The 12,385-nt window shown below is 38.1% G+C and overlaps 1 protein-coding gene across 4 annotated transcripts in view; it reads right to left on the bottom strand.

The window, feature by feature from the left end:
- Positions 1–6,456: 6,456 nt before the first annotated feature.
- nudt12 (nudix (nucleoside diphosphate linked moiety X)-type motif 12) overlaps positions 6,457–12,385 on the bottom strand; it is a 50,256-nt gene continuing 44,327 nt past the window's right edge. For all 4 annotated transcript variants that reach the window (XM_068029785.1, XM_068029782.1, XM_068029781.1 and 1 more), the window contains one exon: positions 6,457–11,608. In XM_068029785.1, the coding sequence (XP_067885886.1) occupies positions 11,498–11,608 (111 nt within the window). In that variant the 3' untranslated portion in view covers positions 6,457–11,497. The remainder of the gene's footprint in view (positions 11,609–12,385) is intronic.

Below are 12,385 nucleotides of genomic sequence, written 5' to 3' on the forward strand. Positions count from 1 at the left end.
CCCACAGTATAAACCCCTTCAAGATTTGACTGAAAAACTTACAATCACACACATGGCTGGTCATTACCAATGTTGATTGTAGGCCTGGACCTGAGATGACCAGTCCCCATCCTCTTCACATAACTGCAGTGCCAAACCCTTCGATCTTGTCCTTTTTATGATGATCCTTATCGAAATATCATGAACACATCTCCTGAAGCCATCCTGCTGCATGGTCAGTGCTTAGCACCTTTTAATCTCTTTCCTCTGCTACCTGCCTGGTCCCAGACAGATCCACTTAGTGCTGATGTTATTTCCATGACTGAGAACAAGAAACTCCACCAAGGTGAGGTAGCCCAGGCTCCAGAGCTGATATACACGACAAAGGTTTCTCTCCTGTCTTGACAGGAGTGAATGCTGTGGTCTGGGGCTGGTTAGTTGTAACAATGGCCTCCCCAATCACTTAACATGATGGCAGTTATCCTCTTTAACTGTTATGATAATGTCCTAAATTCCTTTAACAGTATCAGTTCTGTTGTGATGTTGGAATGTTTGAAATTGACCCATCAGAATGCAGCCTGCCTCTGTGTGCTTTGTGTTGAGGTTTGGCTCTCATTCACAGTACTATTGTCCATGGGGGTTGGGGTTCCTTCCCCCCGACTCCAGTTTTAAATTCCAGTTTGGGGGTGGGGGGGGGGGTGGGTGGATTCTGATCCTTCAATGTCTAGGGCATTGCACATGATAAATCAGAGAATTTGATCCCCTCACATCTCTGCTGCCTTCCTTTTGCTGTTTAATTCTCTAGATTTGCTCTTCTGAGTATCTCTCTCTCTTTCTTGCTTTTGTCTCTGTGACTCCTTTGCTTCTCGCTTATATTTTCCTTCTTCTTTCCTTTGAGGTGAGAGGCCTGAGTGGGTAGCATGGCGTGATTTGCTGTGGAAAGGAAGGAGTCACCAATGGCTATTGGCTGCATTTTGGATGGGGGCTGCAGGAAAAACATAGCCCTGAATGGCTCCCATCCCATCCCTTGTCCCACTCCCACCTTGTCCCCTATTCTTCACTTTCCCACTGGTCCACTCTTCTCTCACCAGCCCCTCACTCCCATCGCTATACCTTCCTCTTTAAACTCCAAATTCAACTCTTGCATCTTTTCTTCCCATCACATACTGCTGTTACTCATCTCAATCTCAACTGTTGATCCATTTCTTTACCCCACTCTCACTTGTTCCCCACAAAGACCAGAGATCCTTTGACTTCAATCAGTTTCCCTCCTCCCGCCATTCCTCCTTCCTAAATATTTGCCTCAAAGAAGCTTCGTTTGCTTTAGGAATTCAATTTACTACATTTTTTTTAAAAACATGAAATTAGAAAAGTGAATACACTGTTTTCCGATCTCTCTTTCTCTCTTTCTTTTCTAACCGCCAACAAAACACAGGTGAGATAATTACTTGGCTTCAAAAATCAACTGAAGTTTAGTTTGAAAATTAAACTACGGTTAATGTGAAGCAAGATACTTTAGGGCTAATTTTAACTTTCTTCACCAGGTAAAAAATAGGCAAGCAAGGCATTTGAAAATGGAATGGGGAACCTCCTCATTCCAGCCTCTACCTGGCCAACTGCAATTTTAAATTACAGGTGGCAAGAACACCCACTCCAAGCCGGCAGGGTGCACTTTGGATATGCAGATTGGGCTCTGATGACATAATTGAGGCCCGACCTGCTATTTTAACCTGAGGCTTCCCTGCCAGGCTCAACCTGCTGGGGACAGCAGTCAGGGCCAGAAGAGGCCCAGTGAGATGAAATTATATTAAAAAATTAGTTTTCTTGTGGGCCAGGAGGTTCAGGAGTGATGACAGATGAGCAGGGAAACTTAGAAATGTATCCACTTCAGCTCACTAATAATAGAAGAGAAGGGAATCGCAGCTCTGAAAGGAAATGATACTTGCAATGACCATGTTTTGGGTTGGGTGGAGGCTCTGCCCCAAACAAAGGCCCATGGAAGCAGCTGGAGACTGCTTCTTTGGGATTCTGGCATAGCTTGTAATCTTCCTGCCGTAAGCCAGTCTGATTAACAGTAGCAGTGTGCCAAATGGACTGGATTTTCTGTCCTAGTATGCAAGTATGCAAAGATCAGAGTTGACTCATAAAGTGTTCTGTATTTCTAAGGGTTAAAAAAAAGTCCTAATGAATGCATATGCTTTTCATCAAAAAAGGAGAATAGGAATATTAAAGACTTTTTCCATTTTGAACAGATTTTAATGAAAATGGCACAATAGATCGTTCGGATTTGGTGGAGTTCTTAATCTTAATCACTGGAAATGAGGTTCACAACATTCTTAATGAAATGGAGATGAAGATCATTATTGACATGGTTTGTTTCATTGGAGATTTGTCAAATTTGTGTTTGACATATAAAAGTTAACAGTTATTATAGGGGATATTTCAGAATACACAGAATAGATACATTCTCACAAGAAAGAAACAATTCAAGAGGAGAACCCAACATCCATGGTTAACCCAAAAAAGTTAAAGATAGTATCAAACTTAAAGAAAAAGCATACAATTGTGCAAAGATGGGTGGTAGGTCAGAAGATTGGACAGAACATAAAATATAGCAAAGAATGACAAAAAGATTAATAAAGAGGGAAAAATTAGAGTACGAGAGAAATATAAGATATTTAAAAAAGAAAAGAGTTAACAAAGTGTGCGTTGATCCTATAGAAAGTGAGTCTGGGGAATTAATAAGGAGATGGCAGATGAATTGAACAGGTATTTTGCATTGGTCTTCACTATAGAGGGTACATGTAACATCCCAGAAATAGCTATAAATCAGGAAATGGAAGTGAGGGGGGAACTCAAGAAAATTACAATCACCAGGGAAGTGGTACTGAGCAAAATGTTGGAGATGCAGGTTGCCAGGTCCTCGGGTCCTGATGGACTTCATCCTAGGGTCTTGGAAGAAGTGGCTAGTGAGATAGCTGAAGATTTGATTTTCATTTTCCAAAATTCCCTCGATTCAGGGAAGGTTCCATTGGATTGGAAAATAGCGAATGTAACTCCTTCATTCAAAAAAGAAAGCAGGAAACTACAGGTCAGTTAGCTTAACATCTGTCAGAGGGCAAATGTTCGAAGCTATTATTAAAGACGTTATACCAGGACATTTAGAAAAATTCAAGGTAATCAGGCAGAGTCAACATGGTTTTGTGAAAGGGAAATCATGTTTTACCAATTTATTGGAGTTCTTTGAAGAAGTAACATGTGCTGTGGATAAAGGGGAACTGGTGGATGTACTGTACTTAGATTTCCAGAAAGCATTTGATAAGGTGCCACATCAAAGGTTATTGCAAAAAATAAAAGCTCATGTTGTAGGGGGTAACATTTTGGCATGGATAGAAGATTGGTTAGCTAACAGAAAACAGAGAGTAGGCATAAATAGGTCATTTTCTGGTTGGCAAGATGTACTGAGTGGTATGCCACAGGGATCAGTGCTGGGGCCTCAACTTTTTACAATTTATATAAATGACTTAGATAAAGAGACTAAAGGTATGGTTGCTAAATTTGCAGATGACACAAAGATAAGTAGGTTAAGTTATGAAGAGGACATAAGGAGGCTACAAAGGGATATAGATAGGTTAAGTGAGTGGGCAAAGAGCTGACAAATGTGGGAAAATGTGAAATTGTCAATTTTGGTAGGAAGAATAAAAAAGAAGCATATTATCTAAATGCAGAGCTCTGAGATGCAAAGGGATCTGGATACCCTAGTGCATGAATCACAAAAGGTTAGTATACAGCATACAAGTAATTAGGAAAGCTAATAGAATGTTATCATTTATTGCGAGGGGAATTGAATACAAAAGTAAGGAGGTTATGCTTCAGATATACAAGGCATATACATCTGGAGTACTGTGTACAGTATAGATCTTTTTATTTAAGGAAGGATGTAAATACGTTGGAAACAGTTTAGAAAGGTTTACGAGATTAATACCTGGAATGGGCGAGCTGTCTTAGGAGGCAAGTTTGGATAGTCTAGGCTTGTATCTGCTGGAATTTAGACAAGTAAGAGGCGACTTGATTGAATCATATAAGGTCCTGTGGGGTCTTGACAGAGTGGATGTGGGAAGGATGTTGGAGAATCTAGAATTAGGGGTCACTGTTTAAAAATAAGGGGTTGCCCATTTAAGACAGAGATGAGGAGAATTTTTTTCTTTCCGAGGGTCATGAGTCTTTGGAACTTTCTTCCTCAAAAGGCAGTGGAAGCAGAGTCTTAAAATATTTTTAAGGCAGAGGTAGATTCTTGATAAGAAAGGAGGTGAAAGGTTATCAGAAGAAGGGGGGAATGTGGAGTTGAGGTGACAATCAGATCAGCCATGATCTTGTTGAATGGCGGAGCAGGCTCGAGGGGCCGAGTGGCCTTCTGCTCCTAATTCGTATATTTGTATGTTCAGGTCTGTGGGCTCAAACAAATAATGGAAAACATACAACAAAAAAGAAACTCACAGTTTCAATTTTCCAATTGTCTTTTGATGTGAACTGAAATTAAATTGACATCTTGCATTAATTACTCCTTTTTCATGGCTGGAGAAAATTCAAATTGTGCCTTACTGATGTGAATGGAGTCCTTCATCTGGGAATTGCAATTCAATTATCTGCAACAAGACAGCAGCTGTAATTTGCAACAGATAGTCTGAGTTAAAAATTGAAATAAATGTGACGTGTCATTGAATCTTAGCAACATCAGAGCTAATTTTGAAATAGTCATTATTTTCAGTAAATAAACTAGGATATACCTGCACGTTGTATGAATGACATTTACAGTCATATATTGTCCCTTTTAAGATCATGCAGGATATTGATCTTGATGGTGATGAACGTATAAACATTTCAGAATTCCATCATATTGCATCAAAAATGCCTGACTTTGCAAGGTAGTGCTGTTAATTTTTTTCATAAAATGTATTATTTTAATGTTCTCTAATCTACTGTCTGTTTGACTGTCAACTCTCCTAATAGCACAAGATTGCTGCAAAGTAAATTTAAGTGTAACTTAAGGTGACATGATTTTGTAATTTTCACTAACAACATTGTTGTTATGCTTTGAGTGCCTGGGACAAAAAACAACTCTAACTTCCTTTAAAGCACATATAGGGCCTGATTTTCATATTCTTTTTGATGGTCATTAACTCCTCTTGGTTTTACATGTAGAAGGAAAGATTCTGTGGCTTGCATTTTGTAAAGATGTGAATTCATTTGTGAAGACTTTGTCAGCATGATATTTTAAGCAAAATATAAATCTGTTCTTTTATGAACTTGTTCTAAAATTTAAGTAGAAATATCAAATGGAGGAAATTTACACTATTGGGTTTACGATGCTCCTACATATAATAAACAGCAAATTTCTTTACCCTTAGTAATAGTTTACTAATGCTGCAGGATTATGTTTATCTAAGCATCATTTATGCTTGCAAGGTAGTAGGGCATTTAAAACTGTGTCTGAGGCAATAATAACAGCAGTGCGCCATGGATTAAATATTTCTAGAGGTTACCAATATTGTGTCTGAACAGTGGATCTCAGCCACAGTATTAGTTTGCACTACTCATCCAGTTAAAATGTCTATAAAGGCAGGATCATGATGATCAAGTATCTTCCAAAACAGAAGTAAAAGGATGTGCAGTGGTTTACTTAGTGATATTATGATAGGTCTTGCATCTTTTGCCATGCTTTTGAGCAAACTGCTACAGCTGTGCGAGAAAACACAATACGTTGCATTCATATAGTGCCTTTAACATAGTAAAATGTCCCAAGGCACTTCAGAGCGATTAACAAAAAAAATTAACACTAAGTCTCAAAAAGATATTAGGTCAAGCTTAGTCAAAGAGGTAGGATTTAAGAAGCATCTAAAAGGAGAGTAAAGTGAGAGGTTTAGGGAACTTTGGGTCTTGATAGTTGAAGGCATAATCACCAACGGTGGAGCAAAGAGGCAAGTATTGGAGGCTACGGGGATCGAGCCGGGGGAGTGGGACTGATGGCATAGCTCCGTGGAGAGCCGGCATGGACTCGATGGGCCAAATGGCCTCCTTCTGTGCCATAAATGACTCTATGAATGCAGAGATCTTAGAGGGTTATAGCGGTGGATGAGGTTGAAACAAGGATTACGCTGCATGGATTTCTCATGGAAAATCAGGACAAAGTGAATTTTCCTGAGAATGTGTTCAAAAGCAGCGAGGTGAAAATGTGAGAATGTCTGCAACATTCTCTGATCCCTGGCTGTAACTTTGGTCAAAGTTTTGTGGTTCTTTGAAGAAACAGCGTAAACAGCTGTTTTTTTTAATGACTTCCCACTGGAGAAACCCCTATGGAAATTTCAAATTGTAGGGGATTCTCTTCCTCACTCGAAGACCCCCCCCCCATCACTACACTCGAGTTCGTGACACCAGAATTACAAATGTATGACTTGAACAGAATAACCAGCGAGACAAGTTTCTTCTGAAAACTCACAATTACTTTATTGAATTATCCACAATCCTTAGAGAAGGGTTACACTCAGCAATCACAAGTTACAGCTGCAACTACAGTTACGTGACCCGGGACCGTCCTGCTAGAGGATAAACATAGGTTAAACTCCCTATTCCTAACTTAATTTCCTAACTTAATACTTACAATCACCCCTCGTTTGGTCTGCTGATGGTGTTTGTAGGTCCCTCAGTGGAGTTGACAAAGCTCTACTGTATTCCTTGACTGCCTGCAGGAACAGTAACATACCCTGATCTCTGTGTACATTTATACATTTCTTGCTGCTCGCTTGTCCTTCTCGTCTTCAAACCTTTAGTTCTGATTAGCAACTTGTATCCTCATTCTTGATCTATCCTTTTTTTTAAAAAAAGGTCTTCTGTGAAAGACACAATCACCTATTTCCTGCTGATAATCGATTTCAGGAAGGCCAGTCTTTCACACTTCTTCAATCCTTAGATTTACGCAGTACTGGAGCCCATCTCCTTCCATTGTCTGGTTCTTAAAGTCATCAGGTGCCAATCCCTTCTTCTATTGTGGTTGCAAGACATATATGCTTATTGCACCCTTGATTTTTGACTGGACTTAATGACAAGAAAACTTGTACATTCAGCAGAATCTCAAACAAGCAGTTAACCCCTTATTGTCCTTCAAGATGTGCATGCTTATCAAGGTAACAAATACCAGCCATGAACCTGAAAGATTGACAAAGAGGAAGCAAGGATAGCAGTGAATCTCCTCAGCTAGTAAATAACCCTGGCAATGCCAGGTGGTGCAGAAACCTGAGAAACAAATATCATTTGCCCAGATTTGATCCTCTTACGGTACATTATGATACCACAATAGCATTTTAAAGGGAGTTTGGCAATAGGAAAAGAGAGGTTATGATTAGTGATTGTGGTCATTTGTAACTATTTATTCATCCATAATATTACATTAAAATCCTTGCGTTTATCATAATTGTGACAATTTGGGTGCTCTGTTGAAGAGCAGGGAGGTTCTCCCGAGTATCCTGGCCGTTATTTATTCCTCAACAAATATCACTAATATAGATAATCTAGTCATTATCACCTTGCTGTGTGCAATATGACTCTTGTATTTCCTATATTACAACAGTGACTACACTTCATAAGAACTTCATGGCTATAAAGTGCATTGACATATTCTGAGGTCATGAACAACACTATACAAATTCTTTCCTATAAACTAACATGATCCATACTATCAAACATTTACTGCTTTGTTTGAACTTTCAGTTTTTAAGTGATGTAATTATGTCAAATGTAAAATTATCTAAATCTTTCAATAAACTAATTGCCAAATGTTTTTTTTTTCTCCCCTTACAGCTACTTCACCATGACAGTCTATTAAGATAGAACAAGTCAATCAGTTGGATGCATTACTGAAACTACACACTCATCAAATGAGATTGGATTCTGGACAAATCAGATTTAAAACTGGTCAATTGCTGCATGTCACTTGAAATTCCATTGAACACACTTTATTAAGAGGCCTCTTCTATTCCTCTGTCAGCACGCTGCACAAAAGAGAACTTTTCAGGTGATGTAATTCTATATCACATGCTTAATGCAATGAATCTACAGATTGTTTCCAATGACAGCATATTACAAGCAGCTGTAATGCATGATTTTTTTCGATGATCAACTTAAATGGTTGGAAGATCGTGCAACATATGCCTGAATTTCTGTTGTGTGATCGGGGTGGGTGAAGCTTTCCAGTGGCAGTATAAGCTTTTTCATTGGCAACACAAATCCAGAATATTAGCCCTATAATTTTAACAAAATGGTCAGAAAAGTGGGATAGCAGACACCTGAGTTAGGCAGACAATTTATAATAGTCAGCAGAGTGCCTTATGGCAGTGAAGTCCCTTGCTGGCATGCATAAAATTAAATTGAGTAGAATTTGAACCATTTTGTAATGCAGTTAGACATGATGACTTTTCCACCTGCTCTTCAAGTGCAGTGTATGCCCCAATTTCCAATTTGCGCTGTCAGTGGTTGAAACTCTGAACTAGCAGCTCTAAATTGGAAAAGTATTCCTCATATTTTTCCTTTCTCTGGCCAATAGGTATAATTATAGTTTATTCTGGGGCTCACTGTTCGTTGCCCCTTTTTATGTCTTCCTTTCTCCTCAGTATTGGAAGATTATTTATTGCTTCCTATTATTTAAACTATTGTGGATTGTTCATTTTTTTCAGTTTGCTGATGTTTGCAACTTGCTTGTTATTCTTTAAAATAATAAATTGCATTTTTTCTTCTATTTTGGAAGTCCGTTTTCTATACTCACTGTCACTCGATGTCGCATATTTTCTCTACAAAAGGGGAATGTTTTGTACCCTGCTCCCAAGCCTGTCAATACAACTATATAAAGTGTTATTGGAAGGTAGATAAGCATAATCACCACATAATTCAGTCTTATAAATTTCCCCTTGTGTGTCTATGCTGCCAAATATCAAGTACAGAGGCAGAATATTCTCTGTTTGATTTTTGGACTGCTGAGCAATTCCGAGGAGTAAGGTTTCCATCATTCCTACTGCTAAGATTGGTAATATGGCATTCAGTGTGCATCCACAAACCATAGATATTACAGCACCATCATTTACATTTCTAAATTACTGTAAATGTCAAATGTATAAATGCTATATGATTGTAATACAGTAAACGTCAGTCATTGCAAAAATCAATACTAGGCACCAAGTGACTATTTCAAAGAGTGAAAACCGGCAATACCTCACAAAAGAACATTTCCACGTTCAGCTCTATATAATGAGTTCACTTTAATCTTAGGTATTGATTCTAAAATGATAGGGTGTATTGAATGGATGGATTAGTGATCGAATTTAAAGGCAGACAGATTTTTTAAACTTTTATGTTTTTGAAGTTATCTTTCAGAAGTTGAAGATATTGCTTTTCTAGAATTGACAGCTTAAATGAGGGATGAAAAGCAGACTGCACATTCCACAAATGCAGGTTATCTTACATGGACAGACATTTTATAGTATTTCAACCTTCAGTGCCCACTTGAAGGATGATCTTGTAAAAAAAAGCTCATACTTATAAATAGCTAAGTGAAATCTGAATCTATCATTCAAAGGATTTTAAATGTTCCAAGTAATTTAGTCTCTTTTCAAGACAAAAGCAAATGTAAAGCACTGGATGATGACATAAATCTGTAAAATCTTGATGGAGAAACTATCCCAGAAACTTGTAGGATAAATGTAGTCATAGAGCATATTTCACTTGTCTTTCTAATATGGACATAGAAGACGCAATGCAATCTTTTGCCTAGACATTTGGAGATGTTCTCACCAGATGTTTAACTAGCAATTCCATTTCTTTGAAATCCAGATAAGGGAAAAGATTCTGTTCCCTGGCAAGTCTCAGCCTTTTGACTAGTGAATGATATGGGTGGGTGATAAAATAGGTTTGTATGGAGAGAACGTTCTAACTAGAAATCATATTTGATGAATTATAATTTACATCCCTTAAGTTGGATCAACAAGTTTCACAATTAATTTTATGTCCCTGAGGAAATTTTTAACAATGTTCATGGAATCTTATAAAAGCACTGCTATTTGGATATTTTTAAAGTACTACATGGCTAATTAACATTGAGACATTGATCATAGACAGGCTCATGTATTTTTCAGTACTGTCCATTTAGAGCTGTATACGGAGTAAATATCAACAATGAAAAATACCTTGTTCAAAAAAGTTGTAATGTAAGATTTACAGAGCTGTTTAAACTGTTTCTGAAAATGCAGCTTTATCCTTGAGCATCGGTGAACAGATTATTGGTGAGCAAGTGCCACTTGATAGCAGTGTCGATGACATCTGCCATCACTTTGCTGATGACTGAGAGTAGGCTGATGGGGCGATAATCGGCCAGATTGGATTTGTCCTGCTTTTTGTGGACAGGACATATCTGGGCAATTTGTTGGATAGATGCTAGTGTTGTAGCTGTGCAGCAACAGCTTGGCTGGAGGTGTGGCTAGTTCTGGAGCACAAGTCTTCAGCACGACAGCCAGGATATTTGGGGCCCATAGCCTTTGCTGTATCCAGTGCCTTCAGCCATTTTTTTTTACTATGTGAAGTAAATTAAATTGGCTGAAGTCTGGTATTTGTGATGGTGGAGACCTTAAGAAGAGGCTGGGATGGATCATCCACTTGGCACTTCTAGCCATGTAACAGGCTGAGAATATCTGTTTTTGAGACAGGCCTGGTAATTATAAAGATCCTGCAACATCACCACACATTCCCTATCAAGTATACAGGGTAGTTTTCACTATTGTTGCCGGGTCAATAACAGGTAATAGCCACTCGGCAGCCCTTTTCTCCTGATTTTCTTCTGCATGATGTTAATTAAGCATCCTTCGCCTGGAGATAAAAGCGTAAGTTAGCCCCTCCACCTTTCATGGATGTAAACAGAGTTTTCACTGTGCACTTCTTTGCAGGGTTAAAATTAAGTCTTGTTGCTAGTATTTCTAACTTGTAACTGTTTGAAGAAGTGGTCAAACAGCTTTAAGCTGTTTTGTTATAATGTAGTATTTGAAGCAAAACAATTCTGAAAGCAGAAGAGGTGCAAAGGTCTGACAACTGTAAAGAAACACCTCCAGATGTCTGGGTAAAAAGTGTCAAAAATTTCTGGTGAGGCTTGGGAAGCTGCTGTGAATTGAGAATAGAGCAAGTCACCTTTACATGATTAAAAGTTGCAAATCAATTTGTCTGAATTATTTTGAAAAGATGTTTCCTGTATGATAAATTTCTAAGTTAAATTTGCTTCCAATTAATGTTCATGAGAATTATTTGACAGGTTAGCGAGTGGTCCATTCAGCATTGGTTCTCAAACTACAGCACTGTCGAGGATGGAAGGTTACTTCAGTAATGGTGTCTGCTCTTTTTGGTAAGAATACTGTGATCTTCTCACAAAGATCGATACATCAACTGGTTTAATTGCTGGTTAACAGGATGATGCCACAACAGGGTGAATTCAGAGATTTGCATTCTTTTTAAGCCACTGTTTAATTAGCCTGTGTGCGATAGTTTGCTGGGGTGGAATGCTCATTGAATGATCACCATGTTTAGTCAGGATTTCAATGATCTGAGATATCAACAAACATAAAAAAACACATTAGTTTTTAAACGATATCAGTTTCCGCCGGAAATTTTACTAACTTGATTTTCAGATAACAAAGCTATTAAATATTCTAGATGTAAAAAATATTCATTTAATTTAACCTCTAACAATTGAAGCTACTTTGCAATTTCATTACATGCCCGTTGCAGTTCCATGCACTTTTGTAATAAGCAAGACTTATCTATACAATTTAATCACACACCCAGTTTACTTAAAATAATGATTTCTATAAAATTCAGAGAAAAATAGCCAATTACGAAGGCTGTGTCACAAATACAGTTTAAGCCCTCTCTGCAACTAAATCAAGAAAACTGAAAAATAATCAGCTCTTATAAAAGCAAAATACTGCAGATGCTGGAAATCTGAAATAAAGACAGAAAATGCTGAAAATACTCAACATCTTTGGAGAGAGAAACTGAGTTAACATTTCAGATCGATGACCCTTCATCAAAACTGGGAAAAGATGAAATGTTAGAAATTATAGGCTATGAACAAATGAAAGGCAGGAAGGTGGAAAAAGAACAAAAGGGAAAGTCTGAGGAATGCAGCAGTGATTAAATGACATGTGAGCTGGTGGTGTCGGGCCAAAGGAGTTATAATGGGACAAGTGAAGAAACAAAGGATATGTCTAGAGGTGGTGTGAATGGAAGACTGATGAACAGCTGCTGTCCAAAACAAAAGCAAGAGAAAAACTAGACTAAAACAGAAACCTGCAAAGAAATAGGAAACAAAATGGGGTCA

The sequence above is a fragment of the Heterodontus francisci genome, chromosome 4 (genome assembly GCF_036365525.1).
Source record: "Heterodontus francisci isolate sHetFra1 chromosome 4, sHetFra1.hap1, whole genome shotgun sequence".
Lineage (NCBI taxonomy): Eukaryota > Metazoa > Chordata > Chondrichthyes > Heterodontiformes > Heterodontidae > Heterodontus > Heterodontus francisci.